Source organism: Panulirus ornatus, chromosome 2, assembly GCF_036320965.1.
Source record: "Panulirus ornatus isolate Po-2019 chromosome 2, ASM3632096v1, whole genome shotgun sequence".
Taxonomy (NCBI): domain Eukaryota; kingdom Metazoa; phylum Arthropoda; class Malacostraca; order Decapoda; family Palinuridae; genus Panulirus; species Panulirus ornatus.
This window is the reverse complement of record NC_092225.1, coordinates 89,577,169-89,600,113: the sequence shown is the minus strand read 5'-3', so window position 1 is coordinate 89,600,113 and position 22,945 is coordinate 89,577,169. Positions and strand designations below refer to the sequence as shown.

At 50.3% G+C, this 22,945-nt stretch overlaps 1 protein-coding gene across 1 annotated transcript in view; it reads left to right on the top strand.

Annotated features, from left to right (window-relative positions):
• Positions 1-12,686: 12,686 nt before the first annotated feature.
• Chi (LIM domain-binding protein 2 Chi) overlaps positions 12,687-22,945 on the top strand; it is a 362,970-nt gene continuing 352,711 nt past the window's right edge. The window contains exon 1 of the mRNA XM_071679453.1: positions 12,687-13,882. Coding sequence (XP_071535554.1) covers positions 13,392-13,882 — 491 coding nt within the window. The 5' untranslated portion in view covers positions 12,687-13,391. The remainder of the gene's footprint in view (positions 13,883-22,945) is intronic.

Genomic DNA, 22,945 nt, shown 5'->3' with positions numbered 1-22,945 from the left:
TTCACATTTACTCTTAACTTTCTTCTTTCACACACTTTACCAAACTCAGTCACCAGCTTCTGCAGTTTCTCACATGAATCAGCCACCAGCGCTGTATCATCAGCGAACAACAACTGACTCACTTCCCAAGCTCTCTCATCTCCAACAGACTTCATATATATATATATATATATATCAACCATGTTATATTTGGTCGTAGGACAATCAACCATGCTGTCTGAATATAATTCTATCTCTGGTGGGAGTGAGCAGTGTTGTTTCAACACCGTCATCTTGTGAGCGAAGGTCAGTGACATAAAGTCATTTTTGTCTCCATTAGACGTGGTACGCACTGCATCAGGGGAGGTCATGGAAAATGCATAATTATGGTGTCCGACATTGTGGCATTTCAGGTCAAGTTGTTAGGGTTTGACACAGCGACCCATCTCTGTGGTTCCCTCACACCCGGGAACTGCTACAGAATCTTGGCAGATAGATAATGTGGCAGATAGATAATGTGGCAGATAGATCATGTGGCCGATAGATAATGAAGCTATGTACAGGAGGGAGTCGTTCTGACGCTCACTCACCCGTGACTGACATGTACACGTGTAATGCTCTGTACAGTGTGCAGGTGGTACATCTTGACGAATGCGTTATTATAATACTTGATGGAAGTCTTTCATTTATCATTTATGATTAACGTTATGTTGCCGCTGCAATCCCAGATATTTTCCCATAAATTTGACAAACATGCATTTTTATTTCTCAAGGAAAATGAGGTATTATATGTAATCAGTCAGTACTGATAGTGTCTTCTTTCATCTGTCGTGGTTTCTATGCATTTAAACAAGATGTTCGTACTAGGACAATCACATCTATATATGTATGTTTGATAGATACGTCTTTTTTCCCTCCTCTTCCTCCTCCTCCTCTTCCTTCTCCTTCTCCTTTTCCTCCTCCTCCTCTTCCTTCTCCTTCTCCTTTTCCTCCTCCTCCTCTTCCTTCTCCTTCTCCTCCTCCTCCTCCTCCTCCTCCTCCTCCTCCTCCTCCTCCTCCTCCTCCTCCTCTTTCTCCTCTTCTTCCTCCTCCTCCTCCTCCTCTTTCTCCTCTTCTTCCTCCTCCTCCTCTTCCTCCTCCTCCTCCTCCTCCTCCTCCTCCTCCTCCTCCTCCTCCTCCTCCTCCTCCTCCTCCTCTTCTTCCTCCGCCTCATCGGGTATTTAGTGTTCATGGTCGTGTCTGTGGAGCTGTTGTTGGTTCGTGCATCGCACTGTGGAGGCCAGCATCGTACGCCCGGCAGCATTCCCTTCTCGTCTGTGGCCGGTATGCGCCTGCTGCTTGTCTTCCCAAATCATCGTACAGGATGTGATTGAGGCCAGGACGGCACGGATTTAGAGCAGGTGACCGTTCAATTCTTATTTTTTCTTGTGATTTAGGTCACTTGGGGTAGTTAATTTGTTTACGAGCTTGTCGTCCAGGGGACTAAGTGGAGCAGTATATATATATATATATATATATATATATATATATATATATATATATATATATATATATATATATATTGTTGGTCTGTGTGGGTGGCGGAGGCGACCTTGTGAATTACAACTTAGTGAGAGGTTTTCGAGAAGGTGTGGCCACACCTCCTCACCCCACCCACACACCCACCGTCACGTGCCTCTGGTAGGCAGTGGGCGTCAGCTGTGGCCACCTGCGTGTGTTAGTATGTGTCAGTATTGCTTGACGATCAATGTAAGTAAGCCTACATTTGCATTTCCCGTCACTTAAGATAGTCAACACATCGCTAAAAATGAAAAAAAAAAAAAAAAAAAAACAGTAAAAGGGAAGTGTCCAGTATCAGAAAGTAGGCCCTGAAATAATTAGATTATTATTCCCTTTTTTTAGGGAAAATATTAGTAACAATGATTTGGAATTTATTGATAAATTATCAGATAAACTGATTACTGAAAATCAACATATGTTGCACAATAAAAGAAAATAGTGATTGAATGTGACAAGAATTTTTCAGTTAGACAACTGAAGATGACAAATATCGTTATTTTTTTTTTTTATCTATAGACCACGAGACACGTATCGGATGGACCACCATATGTAAGGTTATTGGGTGGAATTTAATCTCACGTTACAGGGAATCGAGTTAGGTTAGTGTACCGCACGAATTGGCTCGCGAATAGAAAACGAGGGTCAGAACTCGACGTAGCGTCTGGTTGGGTTGGGCGTGATGACGACACGGGGTACCACAAGGCTCGGGTGCGGGGGTGTGTGTGTACCTTGGATCTTTTATATGAACGGTATCATTGATCCCGACTCACGACTCGTCAATAAGATCTCAGAAGCTCTTCCACAATACGTAATTTGGAGAAAAAAAAATAAAGTATATGCGAAGGAAGATTGGCATATGATTCAGATATTTATTATTTTATTTTTAGGCAAACTGAGGCATTATTGGTTAGGGGCATGACAGATGGACTTCAGTTGGGACAGAAGTTAGAATGAAGATGTGATACACACATGGCCAATGGTTTCTTCAGCAGTAGACGTATTGAACATTTACATACACAAAATTAATTCCTAAATTTTAGTAATGTTTGTATTCGTTAAATTAGCTTTTGTTTTTTTTACGCTTCAAAGTTGCACAAAGAGTGTGTCTCCACCCTATCCAGAGGTTAGAAAAAATAGTTTATTGTTTCCTATGAAGTTTCAGCGGTAGATTATTCTTGCAGTACTACGCGGTGTTCCTTCATAGATGTCTTCCTGCTGACTGACGTGCTGGTGGGTGGGGAGGAGCCTCCTGCTTTACTGTTGTCTCCATCATTAGGGATGGATGGTGAGGAGTCTTCTGCTTTACTATACCATCTCCATCTATTGTGGTAGATGGAAAGGAGCCTTCTGCTTTATTATCGTGTCTCTATCATTGTTGGTGGGAGGAGAGGGAGCCTTCTGCATTACTCTCCTGTCTGGACCATATGTATGTCATCGGAACTAAGGATGCGATCACTCTCCTCCAGCAGACAGTCCCGTCATAGACAATCAGGTCCTCCCGGTGCCCTGATATGATGTGGTTTATGCCTGTATCACCGGCTGGTGTGGTGGTATCACCGGCTGGTGTGGTGGTGTACCACCTTGCTCTGCCCGTGAGCGGCATGTGTTTAACCCGTCCACGGGTCTAGCTGCACTGCATCACTGCCCCTCAACACATGTTAGTGTAGACAGGTGGCGCCTTCAGGTTAATCTCCTCTGTGTGTGTGTGTGTGTGTTTTCTCAGACATATTGTCGTGTACGTTGATGGTGTACACTTGGCCTTCTCTGATGGGTCCTTACTGGCCTTCTCTGATGGGTCCTACCTAATGCTCCTGTCTAATGTTCCTACTTACTGCTCCTATCTACTATTCCCACCATTTTGCCAAAAGGCGGGGCTAGCGCATAGTGATCACCGCGGGGGGAAATATAGACTTAAAAAGAATGAGTTGTGTGAGTTAAGTGTTGTTAAGTGTGACAAGGCGGAGATTGCACGTCTGTAGGTAGAATGCCAGCAGGGCGCACATGTGGGTGAGGCAGAAGGAAAAGACAGCCACCTGGGTCAAAGGAGTGCAACTTGACAACACCTGAAGTGGTGACTCAGTACGCAGCCGTCACTAACCCTCACAATACCCAGGTGGGCAATGCTGGTGATATGATGGTACCTCTGTGCTCGGTGGTGGCTGACTGCCTGCCTGCCACCTACCACCTGCCCGTCTTTATATCTGTGGAATAGATAGATAAAAAAAAGAAGATAAGAATAGATGAAAAAAAAGATGAGAATAGATAAAAAAGATGAAAGTTTAACTTTTGTTTATCCATGTCAACAAATGTGTTTGTCTTTGCATTTGTAATGTTGTGAATCCTTGTTTGTGCATCCTTGTTGGTATGTGTTGTGTGTGCATGTAATTACCTGTTTGAACTGTACGTGGAGTGGAGTTCTACACTCGTGGGGTCCCATCTCTCAAACATTCTCCACTGTCTTACAGCTGATTGAATTCATATGCGATGTCTGCATTTATCATGTCCTTAGTCATTCTCTTCCATTTATCCACTGCTTTTATGCTGTAAAAGGATTTCTTTTTTCTTACATTTTTGTAACAAGTTTCTCGCTTGATTCCCTGTTATGCTCTGTACGTACTACATCTCTCGAACTGTGTGCTTTGTCCACGCCATCATCTGTTTTTAAAACTTAAAGGTTGTGATCAGGTCACCCCTCACTTTTCTCTTTACAAGGTTGGCAAATCTAAAGCCTTCAGCCTTTCTCTCAGATGTCTTAAGTCTGGTATCATCTTTGTTGCCCTCCTCTGGACCTTCTCTAGGAGCTCTTTGTGCTTCTTAAGGTGTGGTGACCAAACTAGAGAAGCATATTCTAGCTTTGGCCTAATGTGAGATATGAACAGCTTGCCATACATTTCCGTATCCATATACCTAAAAGCTATTCTGATATTTGACAGAAGACTGTATGTTTCTCTCCTTTCCTATTCTCCTTATATGGGACTCTAGCAACAGGTATGTATGTATGTGTCTGTCTGTCTGTCTGTCTGTCTGTCTGTCTGTCTGTCTGTCTGTGTGTGTGTGTGTGTGTGTGTGTGTGTGCTCTACCAGTGCTTTTATTTATTCTTAATAGCCTTTTTGCATTTAGTTTTGTAATATTTGCAAATAGAATAATATGGCGTTAATTCGCTAAAACACTCTGTTTTGAGCTCAATAAATCCGCATATGGACATATCGGCTTTGGAAGTTTATATTGTTTTACTGGTTACACACACACACACACACACACACACACACACACACACACACACACACACACATCAGCTAAGCAAGAACGTTTGTATGGGGCGTCTGTTGGTCACAACAGTTGTGATTTGACCATAAAAGAAGATCGTTAAGCAGCTGAGGGTGAGGGTCATGTGGGCATCACAAAGGATGAGCAGATGATGATGAAGGATTCATCAGAGAAAACGAGATTCGCGACATGACTGGTGAGGTATAGAAAACGAGATCAGAAGCTCAGGTGAAAACTGAGGAATCGAATAAAAAGAAAAAGAAATTAAAAGAGAATATATTGTACCTCAGATGGGGAGAAGAAATCAGGGAACGTAGGTCAAAAAGGACGTTATGAGAACCACATCATCAGAGGTGGATTCACGAAGAGGAGGTTATAAAGTTAAGGGAATAGAGGAACACCAGGTCCGTCGAGGTGTTCCATAGAGGGAGGGATCCCGGTAACACTTAGAGTACTGGGAGTGTTGAGAGCGGTGGATGGAGTGGGTGATGACCGGCCCAGGGTGCGCGTCACACTCACACCATGAACACTGAGGCCAGTGGAACACTCACCTCTGGGACACTGAAGGAGCAGGTAGGCGCGGGAATTGGAAGCGAAGGCGTGTAGTAGTGGTTGATGTGTACCCTGGGGGATATTCATGATGCGGGTATGGAAAGGTTTAGAAAAAAAAAAAAGATGTAGGGCATACAAGATCAGCTCAAGGCAGAATGAGAGATTTTAGTAGAAAGCTTAAGACACAGAGGTTTTTCCATTCCCGGAGATCCAGTTGCTTACTTAGTGTCCCATGTGTGGTACAGCGTCAAACGCTTTCTCTCACTCCATATACAAGCAATCCACCCGGCCTTCCCTTTCGTTTAAGGCAGAGCTCACTCTCTCGTAGAAATAGGACTGTCTCTCACTTACGTGATGTCTCCTCTGTAGAAAGTCATCCATTTGATTTCCAGTTATCTCTTCCAGAACCATTTTGACCACACTTGCTACTGAGGCCGGTTTGTAGTTCAGCATTTATTCCACGTTTCCTTTCTTCTATTTAGGTGTGACACATCCCGTTTTCCATTATCCTATCACTCTGCCTCCCTTCAGTGATGTCTCGGACAGTAGTTCATGAGATTTTGTCAAGCATATCAGCACATATCTTCAACACATGGGTCTAGACCTTCTACTCCTGTGTTGGTGTCTTTTCTAGATTATCTCAATGAGTTTCTGAAACCTCCTCCTTCTCCTCCTCTCCCCCCTCCACCTCCCTGGTGTCAGGACAGTTGTGTCTTCCACTGTGGAAAAACCCAGTTCCCCACATAGACCTTACATCATCCATTACAACTTCTCGCTCTGAATCCCATAGCATGAGTAGCTGCTCTTTAACTGTCGTCTGACAACTGATGAACGTATGGGAAAGTTTTGGGATGGTTTTCTCCTGCTGCCGTGTCTACAATATTCTTCTCAAAGTTTCTTTCGTTCCTTGTGTCTTAACCTGCTGTACTCGTTCCTTGCTCCTTAAACCTTGCAAATGTTGGTCTGCTGGGGTTTCGCGTATACGAATCTCCGCCAGTGCACAACTCAAACCTCCCTTGCTTGTTTTGAGATCTCTTATGAAACCTTTCCCTCTCTCTCTCTCTCTCTCTCTCTCTCTCTCTCTCTCTCTCTCTCTCTCTCTCTCTCTCTCTCTCTCTCTCTCTCTCAACATTCCCTTTGTATGTGATGCTACAATGGCCACTGTTCCTACTCCATCACTGTAGGTTTCTCAGACCCTCTCGTTACAAGGTCGTGGTTCGTGGCCACTTAACTTTATTTCCCCGAATCCGTTACCATAGAAATTGTTGAGGTTTGTGTGGTTTCCACGACCATATCTCATACGTACCTCTTGCATCTCACCTCTGCTCTTCTGGCATCGTGTGTGTGTGTGTGTGTGTGTGTGTGTGTGTGTGTGTGATTTTTACTTCTAAGTTACAAGGAGAGTTTTACACCCGTATTGTCTTGTCTCTTAACCTTGCATATTTGTATGTAATTACCTATATTTACTGTGCGGGGAGGGAGTTTTACACTCGGAGGGCCCCATCAGTTGAACTGGGCCACCATGCGTGTTTACATGTTTTCGTGTGTGTTTGTGTGTGTATGTGTGTGTGTGTGTGTGTGTTTATATGTATCTTTCAGAGAGAAAGGACCCAGCCTACGGGTACCTACGAAGATTTTGCCGATAAACATGGCTAGAGCGTCGCTCACCGCACAGCGAGAGAGAGAGAGAGAGAGAGAGAGAGAGAGAGAGAGAGAGAGAGAGAGAGAGAGAGAGAGAGACAGAGAGAGTGAGAGAGAGAGAGAGAGAGAGAGAGAGAGAGAGAGAGAGAGAGAGAGAGAGAGAGAGAAAGAGAGAGAGAGTGTACCAGTGTGTGGTGTAGGGATGGCTGGGAAGAATCCCCGGCAGACCGATTTATTTTGCCGAGTTGAGTGAGTTGAACGATTGGCTGTTGCTGGATGAGCGAACACTTCCTCACTTAGGTGAGTGAGCATTGATGAGCAACGCTTGGTTGCGGGACCAAACAGCCTGGTAGACCAGGCCCTCACCCTGGAGACCTGGTGGCAGCACAAACTCCTGGGGCAGAGGAGAACCCCAGCGACCAGCGAGGTGTGGTAGAGTTCGGCGTACTGTTCCTGTTGGTTACGACAAGTAACTTGTAGGAGTGGTCCAGTTAGTGACCTTGTAGGAGTGGTCCAGGTAGTGACCTTGTAGGAGTGGTCCAGGTAATGACCTTGTATGAGTGGTCCAGGTAGTGATCTAGGAATGGTCCAAGCGTGACCCTGTACATTACAGTACATGTACGTATGCAGTTCCAGGGTACGATATTCAACAATTAAAGAGGAGCCAAAGTATAAAGAGGATCCAAAGTATTAGAGAGGAACCAAAGTATTAAAGAGGAACCCAAGTATAAAGAGGATCCAAAGTATTAAAGAGGAGCCAAAGTATTAAAGAGGAGCCAAAGTATTAAAGAAGAGCCAAAGTGTTAAAGAGGAGCCAAAGTATTAAAGAGGAGCCAAAGTATTAAAGAAGAGCCAAAGTGTTAAAGAGGAGCCAAAGTATTAAAGAGTAGCCAAAGTATTAAAGAAGAGCCAAAGTATAAAGAGGATCCAAAGTATTAAAGAGGAGCCAAAGTATTAAAGAGTAGCCAAAGTATTAAAGAAGAGCCAAAGTGTTAAAGAGGAGCCAAAGTATTAAAGAGTAGCCAAAGTATTAAAGAGGAGCCAAAAGTGTTAAAAGAGGAGCCAAAGTATTAAAGAGTAACCAAAGTATTAAAGAGGAGCCTAAAGTGTTAAAGAGGAACCAAAGTATTAAAGAGTAACCAAAGTATTAAAGAGGAGCCAAAAGTGTTAAAGAGGAGCCAAAGTATTAAAGAGTAACCAAAGTATTAAAGAGGAGCCTAAAGTGTTAAAGAGGAACCAAAGTATTAAAGAGGAACCAAAGTGTTAAAGAGGAACCAAAGTATTAAAGAGGAACCAAAGTATTAAAGAGGAACCAAAGTGGTTGAAGTTCGTATTGAACATATTTCGAATATAATGCGAGATCTCAACGTACCGGTATCGAACTAAGCAAGGAGACTCCCCCTTCCAGGAGATTCGGGGTTGGAAACTACGTCAACTTGCCTGACAAGAGTCATGGTGTAATTCGTGGAGAAACCTGCTCGCAGAGTGATCGTGCTGGACTTAAAGTCTTGATGACGCATGAGGATTTGGTCCACGATGTTGTGGCTAGAGAAATGTTTAGTGCGAAAGATCAACGACAGATCTCGTTTTCTTTAACTTTCCGCACTACAGAAAACGGCAACTTGGTTCAAAACATGGAAGCCGTGGCAAAGATTGTCCAGCGGGTGACTAATGAACTTTGTTATCTGTTATGTGGCGATTGACACATTTCGGTGACACAGACGAGAAGGCAAGATGCTGGAGAATAGATTCTGTTGAGCTGATAAAGGTAAATGACGGGAGGAAAAAAAAAAAAAGCGTGTGTAATAATCTCCAGTGACCTAAAGGCATGACTGAAGAAACTTCGAACCCTCACTCACATACAGGTCAGCGATGCGTCCCCCCCGCACCTTGACTACTGTGTTCAGTTTTGTCTCCTGACGTGACACGCGACAGAATGGAGGGAGATGAGTCATCATGGTGATTCCCGACGGAAAAGCCAGTCCTTGGGGAGCCGGCTAGACCAAATCATTCAAGCTAAGGAAGGAGAAGGTTAAGAGATGGTCTCGATACCTGTGTTCAGAATCGTGAAAAAATTTTGATAACCTTGCTCAAGGCAGCAGTGGAAGGCTAGATCTGTGTGATTCCACTTGCAGTTTTAATCCGGGTGTGACAAAGTACTGTTTCCTCAACAGGATTGTTGGCATAGAATGATTCTCCAGTTAAGAGTCGTTGAAAGCAGCACCACAGAATACATGTAAAAAAACAAACCTTACAAAAAGTTCAATTCAGTCTACGGCTATGTGCGCCACCTTAGTTTCATATATACTTTACAGGTACTTCCCAGTAAGTCATCTGTGTCCATTTTTCTACTGTTACCACACAAGTCACTGTGTTTGTGATCACTTCCACCACTAAGAACAGACTCGAAAGAAGCCAGTGATCTGTTGCTGTCACATTCCTCCACATTCCTTGGTAAGGGCAGATACCAAAGGTCGTGATGGTCTGTGACGAGGTTATCTGCTGGAGGACAGTTAGCAGTATCCTAAATTCCTAGTATATAAAGATGGAGACAAGATTGAAGTAGAAAGGCCCCTCCCCACCCACCACTATATATGGAGACAGGAGAGTAAAGCAGAGGGCTCCTCCCCTCCCACCACTGTAGATGTGGAGTGTAAAGCAGCAGGCCAACATTTTGTCTCATGTCTTATAGTTAATATTTTTATCTGTGACACCTGACATTGTCTTTGCTGTCTTGTGTGTTCTTCGATGTTCCTTAGCGTATTGTAGATCACTACAAATTATGTCTCCGAAGAATTTTGTCTTTTGTTATACTTCTTATATTCGTTTACCTTAACATTTGATGTTGTAAACATGTCTTTATCACCCAAAATGCGTTGTTTTGTATGTGTCTACATCTGAGACAGTTTGCTGTGTGTCTGACCACAGCATCGGTGTACCTAGATCTCTCGTCGAGTCTCGAACGTCTTCATTCCTCGGGGTTTTATTCCTTCATTTCGTGTGTTGCCAAGTGTTTAAAGTATCGCTGTTTCCAGATCATTGGTGAACATAATGAAAAATGCAGGACGTAGGACTGAACCTTGTGGTATCCCACACGTCAGGTTCAGCTAGTGGATATGAACCAGGCACCGACCTTGTAGGAGTGGTACTAGGAGTAACCTTGTAAGAGTGGCTCTGATCGTGACCTTGTAGGAATGGCCCAGGTAGTGACCTTGTAGGAATGATCCTGGTCGTGACCTTGTAAGAATGGTCCTGGTCGTGACCTTGTAAGAATGGTCCTGGTCGTGACCTTGTAGGAGTGGTACTAGGAGTAACCTTGTAAGAGTGGCTCTGATCGTGACCTTGTAGGAATGGCCCAGGTAGTGACCTTGTAAGAATGATCCTGGTCGTGACCTTGTAAGAATGGTCCTGGTCGTGACCTTGTAGGAGTGGTTTTGTTTGTGACCTTGTAGTAGTGGTCCTGGTCATGACCTTGTAGGAATGGTCCTAGTCGTGACCTTGTAGGAATGATCCTGGTCATGACCTTGTAGGAATGATCCTGGCCATGACCTTGTAGGAATGATCGTGGCCATGACCTTGTAGGAATGATCCTGGCCATGACCTTGTAGGAATGATCCTGGTCATGACCTTGTAGGAATGATCCTGGTCATGACCTTGTAGGAATGATCCTGGCCATGACCTTGTAGGAATGATCCTGGTCATGACCTTGTAGGAATGATCCTGGTCATGACCTTGTAGGAATGATCCTAGTCATGACCTTGTAGGAATGATCCTGGCCATGACCTTGTAGGAATGATCCTGGTCATGACCTTGTAGGAATGATCCTGGCCATGACCTTGTAGGAATGATCCTAGTCATGACCTTGTAGGAATGATCCAGGTCATGACCTTGTAGGAATGATCCTGGCCATGACCTTGTAGGAATGATCCTGGCCATGACCTTGTAGGAATGATCCTGGTCATGACCTTGTACGAATGATCCTGGCCATGACCTTGTAGGAATGATCCTGGCCATGACCTTGTAGGAATGATCCTGGTCATGACCTTGTAGGAATGATCGTGGCCATGACCTTGTAGGAATGATCGTGGCCATGACCTTGTAGGAATGATCGTGGTCATGACCTTGTAGGAATGATCCTGGCCATGACCTTGTAGGAATGATCGTGGCCATGACCTTGTAGGAATGATCCTGGTCATGACCTTGTAGGAATGATCGTGGCCATGACCTTGTAGGAATGATCCTGGCCATGACCTTGTAGGAATGATCGTGGCCATGACCTTGTAGGAATGATCGTGGCCATGACCTTGTAGGAATGATCCTGGCCATGACCTTGTAGGAATGATCCTGGTCATGACCTTGTAGGAATGATCGTGGCCATGACCTTGTAGGAATGATCGTGGCCATGACCTTGTAGGAATGATCCTGGCCATGACCTTGTAGGAATGATCCTGGTCATGACCTTGTAGGAATGATCCTGGCCATGACCTTGGAGGATTTTATTACAATTATTTTTTGGCCGCAATATCAGCGAAGTAATTGTGCGCACTCCCACCATCGTACGGGCGGCAGCGCAGACGAGGGTTCTCATCAAGCGTTCTGAGGCCAGTGTGTGATGAGTTCTAGAGGAACTGGACCCAAGTCCCCCATGATGGGTCATGTGGCTCTAACCAGTGTCGTGCTTCAGATACAAGCGTGAAATTACAGCCTGGCCGCGAGTAGTGTGGGTAATGAGGTAAGGGAGTCAACATCAGACTATCTGTCTTAAAGAGTTGAAAATATATAAGGGAATGGTCTCGTGTATGACCATGTAGGAGTAATGACGCTACACTCTACCGCGCGCCAGGCTTCGTAAACTCTACCGCGCGCCAGGCTTCGTAAACTCTACCGCGCGCCAGGGCAACGTAAACTCTACCGCACGCCAGGGCCCCGTAAACTCTACCGCGCTCCGCCAGGCCCCGTAAACTCTACCGCGCGCCGCCAGGCCCCGTAAACTCTACCGCGCGCCGGGCCCTGTAAGCTCTACCGCCGCCTGGCCCTATTCGCTCTACCGCCGTCAGGCCCTGCACACTACCACCTCCAGGCTCCGTGCAGTCTCCCGCCGTCAGGCCTCGTGCACTCAACCTCCGTCGTGCCCTACACTGCTTCCCTCCGCCCTGTCCCATACGCTCTACCGTTGTCCAGCCCCGTGCACTGTCCCGCCGCCCTGCCCCGGACACTGTCCCGCCGTCCTGCCCCGTACTGCGTCCCTCCCTCCGCCCTGCCCCGTACAATGTCCCGCCGCTCTGCCCCGCAGCGTGCGGGCTGGTGGTGGAGGGAAGGGGTGTGGGGCTGGTATGCGGGGCGGTGTGGCGGCGGTAGTGTTACCTGGCTGTACTGGGCAGGGCGCCCGGGGATGGTTAGGGGGGTACCACTGGCTGTAGGGGGCACCACACTGGTACCCTACCACCACCACCCGACCACCCCTCCCTCCCCCAACCATCCATCCCCTCCCCCCTCCCTCCCCCACCCATCCATCCCTTCCCCCCTCCCGCCCTCCCTTTCTCAGGTTCCTGATAGTGTTTTCCTGGCCAGTATTGGCCGCGTTGGCAGGTGGCGTGCAGGCGTGGGAAGTACTATGGCGTTGGGAGATGGCGTGCGTGCGTTGCTGTGTTGGTGGGGGCGGTGGGGTTGCGTGGTGGGTGTAGTGTGGGGGCAAGTTAGGGAGGCGCGGCACGCAGCAACGTTTGTCCCTCCTCACCCCCGCGCGCGCACCCCCCGCCACACGGTGGGGTTGGGGGGTGGCGGCGGCGGCGGCGGCGGCGGCGTGTGTGTGTGTGGCTGTTGTGTGCGATGCCGGGCGGCCGCGTGGGTCCTGCGCCGCCCTCCGCCGTGTGCATGTCGTCCTCGCCGCTCAAGATTCATTGATTGACGTGTGTGAGGATTACACGGCACCCCGGGAGAGGCTAGGAGGCGCGCGGCACGGTGAGAGAGAGAGAGGGAGAGAGAGAGAGGGAGTGAGGGAGAAGGAGAGAGAGAGAGAGGGAGAGAGGCGAGGTGTGCGCGTGAGAGAGGCGCGGGAGAGAGCCAGCAGCAGCAGCAGCAGCCCGCTACAGTGAGGCCGAGACCCGCCAGTTACTGCCACCACCGCTGCTGCTCCGCCGCCCGCTGCCCCAGCCCGCCGCCCGTGCTGGTGGCCACCCTCACGTGTCCAGTGTTGATGGCCCGCCACCCACCACAGTGTCCGCGCTGGATGAGGTGCAGGAAGTGGTGTCGCTAGTGAGGGGCGCCGCCCCCCTGTGACAGGTGCTAGTGTCACTGTGTGTGCCCGCCGTCCACATGGTGTAGTGGTGACGGTGTAGAGTGGCCCGGGCCGCACTCTATGGTGGCCTGAGAAGGCTGAACACATCGCTATATGCCCATCAAGACGGGTCGACGCAAGCAGCCCGTCACCACGGGGTTGGGGGCCCCCGGGGACCATGACGGCCTGACCCCACCCCAGCACATGATGACCGGCGCCGTGGGCCCTCAGGGTCCCCTTAGTGGGGACACTGCCCCTGTGGGACCGGGGAGCATGCCCCACGGCCCCCAGGGCGGACCTGTGGGGCTCGGGACGCACCCCGGCCACGGCCCACCGGGTGGCCCCGCTGGTTTCCTCCATGGTCCAGGTGGCCCCGGGGGACCTGGAGGACCAGTGGGGCCAGGTGCATCAGGACCTGGTGCCGGTGGTCCAGGTGGCCCGGGTATGCCAGGTCACAGTATGCCCAACGGACCGCAGGGGCCCTCAGGCCCTAGTGGCCCAGGTCCCGGCATGATGCCCGGTCCAGGCCCCGGTGGACCGGGTCCAGGAATACCAATGCATGGTCCAGGTGGCCCACCAGGGCCCATGAACCCCGCCTTCTTCAGGTAAATAAAGTTGTTTTTGTGCCTGTTTTTTGTGTGTTGCTGCAGATGTTGTTGGTGCTAGAGTGATGTTGGCCTGTATGTTAGGGGGACCACCACCTGGCCAGGTGTTGCTGGCCACAGTACAACATGTTTACACGACAGTCTTTCATAGTGGCGTGGGAAACACCTGCTCCACCAGGACTGGTCATGAAGCCATGTGTTGCGACCGAAGATGTGCAGGACGTGTGAAGCGTCGGGCCACCCTCACACAGCAAGCCCAAGTGTTGGTGGTGTATGGTGAGTGTTGGCAGTGTATGGCGAGTTTTTGGTGGTGTATGGTGGGTGATGACAATGTATGGTGAGTGTTGGCAGTATACTGTGAGTTTGGAGTGCAATGTTCAAGTGTTGACAGTTTATAGTGTGAGTGTTGGGAGGGAGATAGTGATTGGTGGTGGTGTATAGTGATTGTCTAGTTACTACAGTGAGTGTGTGGTGAATACTTAGAGTGTGTGGTGAGTGCTGGGAGTTTTGGTTCTCTCTAGCAGGTGGTGGTTCGAGCAGGGGAGGACAACACCGCCAGTAGTACACCTAAAACCACTCCAACTTTTTGTAGGTGGGCCATAGTCTCGACGTCATCATGAACCCCCCCCCCCCCCACACCCTCTCCGTTGGCAGCGGGAGCCTTGCCATAGTTTAAACATGGCGACAGTCATGGTCAGCTGCTGTAAATGAGTGTTGTCATGTTTCTGGTGTCGTGACAAGCCCGGAGACACGCCGGCCTCTCCTTGGGGGGAACTCGTTGCCCCGCCGGTCGATCCTCCCTTGTTGATGGTGTTCCGTGTGAGCCCGTCGCCTCACATGTAGCCTTCCTACTCTCACATTAATCCTGTCTTTCGTTTCGCTTCGTTACGACTGGCCTGAAGCTAGGGGGTAGTATGGCCGGGGCTAGGCCGGGGCCGGCGAGGGGGGCCAGGGTGTCCGTGTGCTGTAGTACAACCGATCATCAGGTCATTGTTTGTAAACAAAGCCTCATCCCTTAAATCCCGGGCTGGGAGACTTGCGCCCCAGAGCGCGCCTCAACCCGTCCCTCACGCCATGCCTTCTTGCTTCTCGCCAGCCTTACATTATGATGTTGAATGATCACAGGTGTTGTCAGGACAGGCCCGCCTCCTGTCACAGGTCCTCCCCGCCGTCATGATGAAGCCTTTGGTGCCGCTGGATCTCGCTTGCTATGCCACTTATCCAAAGCACTTACTCCCCTGCTGTCACATTGCTCCTCGGCCGTTTGGCTAGGTTCTTGGTGACGTGTTGACGTCTAGTGAAGAGTAAGTATACACACCTTTGTTGTGGTGTGGTGTGGTGTGCTGTAGTTCACCTAAGTTTTTATTTATCTTGGTTAGCGTTGCCTCACTGTCGCGGCGGGACGACTGGGTGTCTCTCTTATGGACGTGGCGTTTGCCAGCGGGTTGGCCACATATTTGTCAGCATTTAGTGAGAGTGAGATCATGCATTTTGATGATCCTGTGGCCATTTATTGAGACTGGAAGCATTTTTTTTTTTTTTTTTTTTGTACTCTTGAACTGCAGAGAGGACTTGACGAGTAAGTGCAGGGCCACGCTTTTTAGGGTTGAGGGCTGTGTGAGTAGGGGAGGGCGGGACCGCTGGGGCCGCGGTGTTGTGCTGGTAACGTAGGTAAGGAGGAGGCGGGACGGGACGGGACGGGACAGGGTGGGCGAGACCAGTCGGATGACCAGGCTAGTGAGAATGTGCCTGGCTGGCCACCACATCCATGTGACAAGGTGAGGGTGGGTTCGGGCCAGGGCAGGCGGCGGTGTGAATGGCACGCAGGTGTATTGTTCTCCCTCAGGGGATGAGGACCAACATCAGTGCTCTTCAAGCGTCAGGACCCATCGTGAGGAAGAGATAATCGTGTTGACTGTGGATGCGATAATCCTTGATTGATAATTACTCCCGGCATAAGTTGGTTAGTGTTTCTTCTCTGTTTATCCTTCTCAAAAGGTGTTGTGTCAAAGCGTCGTAGGCTGTGTGTTCCAAGGATAGGCCGCTCCTGAGGCTGGCCTGGAAATGCTCTCTTAATTATTAGGTTGACTTGTATGGTATAGACGGATAAATGTGTATGATTAAGTTAATGATGCAGTCCTGTCCTCAGTGAAGGCTTGGATAAGAAACCTGCCCAGTGAACACAGATGCGTCATTACGTGACGTGACAGACGTACAGTGTCGGTGGCGCGTACGGCTGGCAGTGCAGCGCCAGTGTTTGGACCATGTGTAAGCCGCGAGTCCTGTACTGGGTGTAACTCCTGCATTAATGGAAGTAGCTGCAACACGATAGCTTGGTCCCGGACCCAGCGGTGGAGGTGGAAGACCTCCGATACCATCCTAAGGTATAGGTAAGGTAAGGTCCCTGACCCAGCGGTGTGAGTAGAAGACATCCGACACCATCGCAAGATATACGTAAGGTAAGATCCCGGACGGAGCAGTAGGGTCAGATTACCTCCAGTGCCATCGCAAGGTATAGACGTAAGGTGAGGTCCCAGACCGAGCTTTAGGGGTAGAAGACTTCCGACACCGTCGTAAGGTAAGAAAGGGGGTCCCAGACCCATCATTGGTAGGGATAGAAGATCTCCGACACCATCATAAGGTATACGTACGTTAAGGGAAGGTTTTAGACCAAGCTGTGAGGAGTAGAAGAGTACCCGAAACTATCTTGCGATAAGTTGCACACGGGAGACTTGCTTCAGTGATCGTCTGCTGGAGTGTAGGGTCAGTATGACGCATGGGATCAGCTGGGGACATTTAGCCCTAGTGTGACACGTTCATTGACACATCCTTGACTTGAGTCAGGATACGCCGGAGCAGCGTGATGCCTCCGGTCTTGCCCACAGCGACAGACATTTCCTCCCGTGGCAAGCGTGCCTGCGGCACTGATGGGCCTGCTGTGGTCTGGCCTCCTCAACCCAGCAGTCACCACCAGAGATGACTGGAGGTGCCTCATTTGAGGTGCATGAGCGTCCTCCTCACGTCAGCAGCAGCTCTCTACTGTTGCGTTTCTCTCGGTCGTAAAAATCTCTCTCTCTCTCTCTCTCTCTCTCTCTCTCTCTCTCTCTCTCTCTCTCTCTCTCTCTCTCTCTCTCTCTCTCCTCCCCCTCCACAGCCTCCCGCGCACGACGTTACGACCCCTGGGTCACTTTTCATCCTACCCAGGGGGTCTTCTCCATGTGATCAGAGGCCACACACTGCAGCTCAGAGGTCGGACGTTGGTGCTCTTAAGTGTCTCTGGCGTAGCTAAGCTTCCGTGTGACGTCACGGGGCAAGAGCCACCTGCCGGGAGGCTCGTGACAGAAATGGAGGAGGAAGTTGGGTGGTGGGGAGTGGCATAGCACTGGTGTGTCCTCGGGTTACGGCGGGAGCAGGGAGAACACACCTCAATCTCTCAGACAAGATCATCTTTATATATATATATATATATATATATATATATATATATATATATATATATATATATATATATATATATATATATATTATATATATTTTTTATACTAATCGCCATTTCCCGCATTAGCGAGGTAGCGTTAAGAACAGAGGATGAGGACTGGGCCTTTGAGGGAATATCCTCACCTGGCCCCTTTATCTTTCTTCTTTTGGAAAAAAAAAAAAAAATGAAGGGAGGATTTCCAGCCTCCCGCTCCCTTCCCTTTTAGTCGCCTTCTACGACACGCAGGGAATACGTGGGAAGTATTCTTTCTCCCCTATCCCCAGGGATAATATATATATATATATATATATATATATATATATATATATATATATATATATATATATATATATTTATATATGGACACTACATGTTTCATGGAGACAATCTGTCTCATCAGGTGCAAACAATACACAAAGTTTCTTGAATTCCAACACCAACACAAACATTCCGACTCTCCTGTGCCATTCTCGACTGTGTAGTCGAGAATGGCACAGGAGAGACGAAATGTTTGTGTTGGTGTTGAGATTTAAAAAACTTTATGAACTGTTTTCACTTGAGGCGGATGGTGCTTGCGATACATGTAGTGTAGCATGTATAGAAAAATTACATGTTAAATGAAATCATCGGAAACACTGCTGAGTTGCGATTTCACACACACACACACACACACACACACACACACATATATATATATATATATATATATATATATATATATATATATATTATATATATATATATATATATATATATATATATATATATATATATATATATGTATTTATATGTATAATGGACTGGTGACCAGGCAATACTTCCGTCTCCTAGATTCATGGAAATCCCTATCCGTTTTCTGTAGGCCCGTCACCACCACATGTAGTGATGATGTGGGTTCGTCATGTCATTTAAGCTCACCCAACTGATTCATGTCAGAAGCCCAGGTCATCCGCACCCCAGGGTCGTACCGTTGTGGTAGACAGTCGTACCGTCGTGTTGGAGAGGGTTGCACCGTCCCGTACCTCGCTCACCGTACGGGTGACTTGGATCTGTCCACTTGTCGTACCGTTTCCTCTGCTGTCGCTCGAGTGCCTGATGATAAAGAAGGCCCAGCCAGCCACCGGTCGCGGGTCGCCGCCGCCGCCCCCGCCGCCGCTCCTGCCGCAGACCTCGACGCAGTCGTCCTCACCACCGTCTTCTGTAACATTGCCCGCGCCGCCCGCCAGCCCGGCCGCCGACCACCACACACCTACACTGTATAAGTACACTGATGGTGATTTACCAACGGGACACTGCAGGAGACCAGTGGTACACTGCAAAGGACACTGAAGGTGACCAGCGGTACACTGCACTGGTGTATACAACAGGTGGCCAGCGGTACACTGCGGATGACCAGCTGTACACTGCAGGCGATCATTGTACTACGGGTGGCCAGCGGTGCACTGCAGACCAACGGTACATTGCAGGTGCCAGTGGTGACCAGCGACGCACCGCAGATAACCAGTTGTAGACTGCAGGGGGACCAGTGGTACACTGGAGATGACCAGCGGTACACTGTAGGTAACAAATGACACACTGCAGATGACCAGCGGTACGTTTCAGGTACCAACCGGTACACTTCAGGTGATCAGCGGTGCACTGCAGGTGACCAGTGACGTACTGCAAATGCCAACCGGTACACTGCAGATGCTAACGGTAGACTGCAGATGCCAACCGGTACACTGCAGGTGCCAACCGGTACTATGCAGGTGCCTAGCGGCACACTGCAGGTGCCATCCTGTACACTGCAGATGCTAACCAGTACACTGCAGGTGCCAACCGGTAAACTGCAGACGCCAACCAGTGGTACACTGAAGGTGCCAACCAGTGGTATACTGCAGGTACCAACCAGTGGTGCACTGCAGGTGCCAACCTGTGGTACACTGAAGGTGCCAACCAGTGGTATACTGCAGGTACCAACCAGTGGTACACTGCAGGTACCAGCCAGAGGTACACTGCAGGTGACCACGATACAGGTGGGTGGGGGGGGGGGAGCAGATATCGACCCAGCTGTGGCTGAAGTGGATGTGTTATTTGTGAGGTCGTCAAAGTGGATCATCTGTGTTCGCTGCCTCCACCAACACCCCTCCCGCCACTACCACCACGCCTTCTGCCTCCACCACCACGCCTCCTGCCTTCATCACCATGCCTCCCTCCTCCATCACCACGCCTCCCTCCTCCATCACCACGCCTCCCTCCTCCATCACCACGCCTCCCGCCTCCACCACCACGCCTTCCATCTCCATCACTACGCTTCCCGCTCCATCACCACGCCTTCCGCCTCCACCACCACACCTTCCGCCCCCCACTACCACACCTTCCGCCTCAACCACCACGCCTCCCGCCTCCACTACCATGCCTTCCATCTCCATCACTACGCTTCCCGCTCCATCACCACGCCTTCCGCCTCCACCACCACACCTTCCGCCCCCCACTACCACACCTCCCGCCTCAACCACCACGCCTCCCGCCTCCACTACCACGCCTTCCATCTCCATCACTACGCTTCCCGCTCCATCACCACGCCTTCCGCCTCCACCACCACACCTCCCAACCCCACCACCACACCTCCCGCCTCCACCACCACTCCTCCCGCCTCCACAACCACTCCTTCCGCTTCCACCACCACGCCTCCCGCCTCCTCCCCTCCACCACACCTGCCGCCTCCACCGCCTCGAATCCAGCCTCCATCACCATCCCCCCCTTCATCATCACGTCCCCATTCCGATACCACCACTCATCACCACCCCTATCCTTCCATCACCAAGCCCCCACCTCTTCCACCACGCCTGCTCCTTCCAACCCCCCTCCACTCCCCACCTCCACGTCTTGGTTTCTCCACCTCTACATTCTCTTCCCTCCATCACCTTTCCTCTGTTTCCACTACACGCCTACGCTCCTCCACTACCACGCCTCCACCTGTACCACTACGGGTCTGTATCCCTCCACCTGTACCACTACGCCCGTATCCCTCCACCACCATTACCACGCCTCCATCCCTCCGCTACCACGCATTCATCCCTCCACCACCACACCAGAGCTGATACACCACCACGCCCCCGTCCTTACACTACCATCCCCCCACCTCTCTCCACCTCTCCACCTTATTAACTGTGTCAGTGGACAAACTGCATTTTGGAGTGTCGTGCACGGGTTGTGGGTGGGTGTTGTGGCAGAGGGTGCACGTGTGGAGCGTCGTGCACGGGGTGTGGGTGGGTCTTGTGGCAGAGGGTGCACGTGTGGAGCGTCGTGCACGGGGTGTGGGTGGGTGTTGTGGCAGAGGGTGCACGTGTGGAGCGTCGTGCACGGGGTGTGGGTGGGTCTTGTGGCAGAGGGTGCACGTGTGGAGCGTCGTGCACGGGGTGTGGGTGGTTGTTGTGGTAGAGGGTGTACGTGTGGAGCGTCGTACACGGGTTGTGGGTGGATCTTGTGGCAGAGGGTGCACGTGTGGAGCGTCGTGCACGGGGTGTGGGTGGGTCTTGTGGCAGAGGGTGCACGTGTGGAGCGTCGTGCACGGGGTGTAGGTGGGTGTTGTGGCAGAGGGTGCACGTGTGGAGCTTCGTGCACGGGGTGTGGGTGGTGATCATGGTAGGGGCGGCCCCGTAACTGGCAATGGTCTCTGCTTGTGAACATGGGCCCCCAAGCTGCACACCAGGGGGGCCCCCCGTGTTGACACGGGTCTTCGGCTGGCCACCCGGGGGTCCTGCATGTAGACAGGGGCCCCCACCCTGCTGCCTGGGGGCCCCGGTGCTGAGGAACCCGCGCTTATCTTTACATTTGTTTACTCTAACACTAGCACGGGGGACCCCCAGCCCGCTCCTCGCGCTCTTGCTTATTCTTCACTATTCGGTTCTCCTCCCGTCGACCAAGATGACTGTCTTACGTCCATAGTGAAACTGTATATATATATATATATATATATATATATATATATATATATATATATATCGTGTTTCCTGCTGATAGTACTCACACGTTGATTCGCACTGTACGCTGACGGGTGTTGACTGCTCACATCACCGTATCATTGCTTTCCCCTTGTGACGACGGACGTTACCCTGCGTCAGGCGACGTCGTCCGTGAGCGAGCACGTGTCGTGATGGCCTGGTGTCGAGGCACTGTAGGGGAGGAGGTAGGGCGGCGGAGGGGGGGGTGGGGGTCAGTGTCGTGTATGTGTGTGGGGTAAGAAGGCCTTGTGTGTGTGTGTGTGTGTGTGTGTGTGTGTGACGGCAGGATCGATCCTCCCGCTGGGCCTCACTGCCTCCCGGCACCTCACTACACAACACCTGGCTGTACAGACATCACATTCAACCATTCGTCGTCGTCGTCGTCGTCTTCCCTCCTAACGTGACCCAAGACTAGTGGAATGCCACGCCAGCACGGCAGGTGCTGTATGGTAACCTCTACACCACAGGTGTACAGGTGTTCCTTCCCTGGTAATGCTAGGTGTACTCATGACTGTTGTGTTGTGGAGATCAGCGGACATGGACGAGGGGGATGGGGAACCTGAAAGCTGTGGCTAACGGGAGGTAGACCCTCCGAATCTTGAGAACAACACTCACCTGCTCACCCCCATCACACTGACTGAGTTGCCTCGGTGTTGGAACGTGTGGCCACAGCTGGAGAAGTGTTGGCAGTAGGTGCCTGCCTGCCTGCCGTGTGTCACCAGCTGTATACACCACAGCTCACCACCTCCCGGATTGGGAGGTTCATACAATTGGTCGTCTCGAGAATACCGGCAGAGATTCCCTTGTGTCGGTGTGACCTGGACTTCGTGGGCCTAAAGCGCTGTCACTCTCCCAGCCGACTCGTCCTGCTCCCAGCAAGCACTGGCGCTCTGACTACTAGTATTTCTCTCTGGTCCCCGCGTTGTTAGCGTATAACCTACACATGACGAACGCCGAATTACGCACGTTGCTGTTTTGTTCGTCGCTCCCCTAGTGTCTGGAGGAGACAATAACGGGAATGGCTTGTGCCTTTGAGACATCTCGGGGCTCTCTTGGCTGTGTCTGGCTTTACTCTTGGCTTCTGTCTATATTCATTACCGCACAACTGACGTCCAACGAGCTGACTCTGTCTCAGACCGTCTATCTGATTTGTAGCGAGATCACTAGCGGTTTTCCTGTTCGCCCCATCTGAGAGACCCCGTCAGCGGCAAGGCTGTCCACATCTGCGCTAACCTACCCTTGAATTATTAACCCAGCTTAGATTCACGTCGCGCCCGACTCTGGCCAGGATGCTCACCTCGCCCTGGCGTGTGAGGTAAAGTATGCCGACCGTGAGCCTCATAAACATGAGGTGAAATGAAAGGCACGAAGGTCCCGGTCACGGGGTCGTGTGGGATACACAGGGAAGGTGGGCCACTGTCAGGATCGCTGCACGAAATTCTGGCGGGAGGTTGGGAGGAGGAGACAGAGGAAATACCAGCCAGCAGCAGCGGGCGAAGAAAATGCTCGCTCTCTCTCTCCCACCCAACAAAGAAGCCAACCAAACCAAGCCGCCCACATATGTCGGCTCCCGGACTCTTCTGGTTCCGCTACAATTAT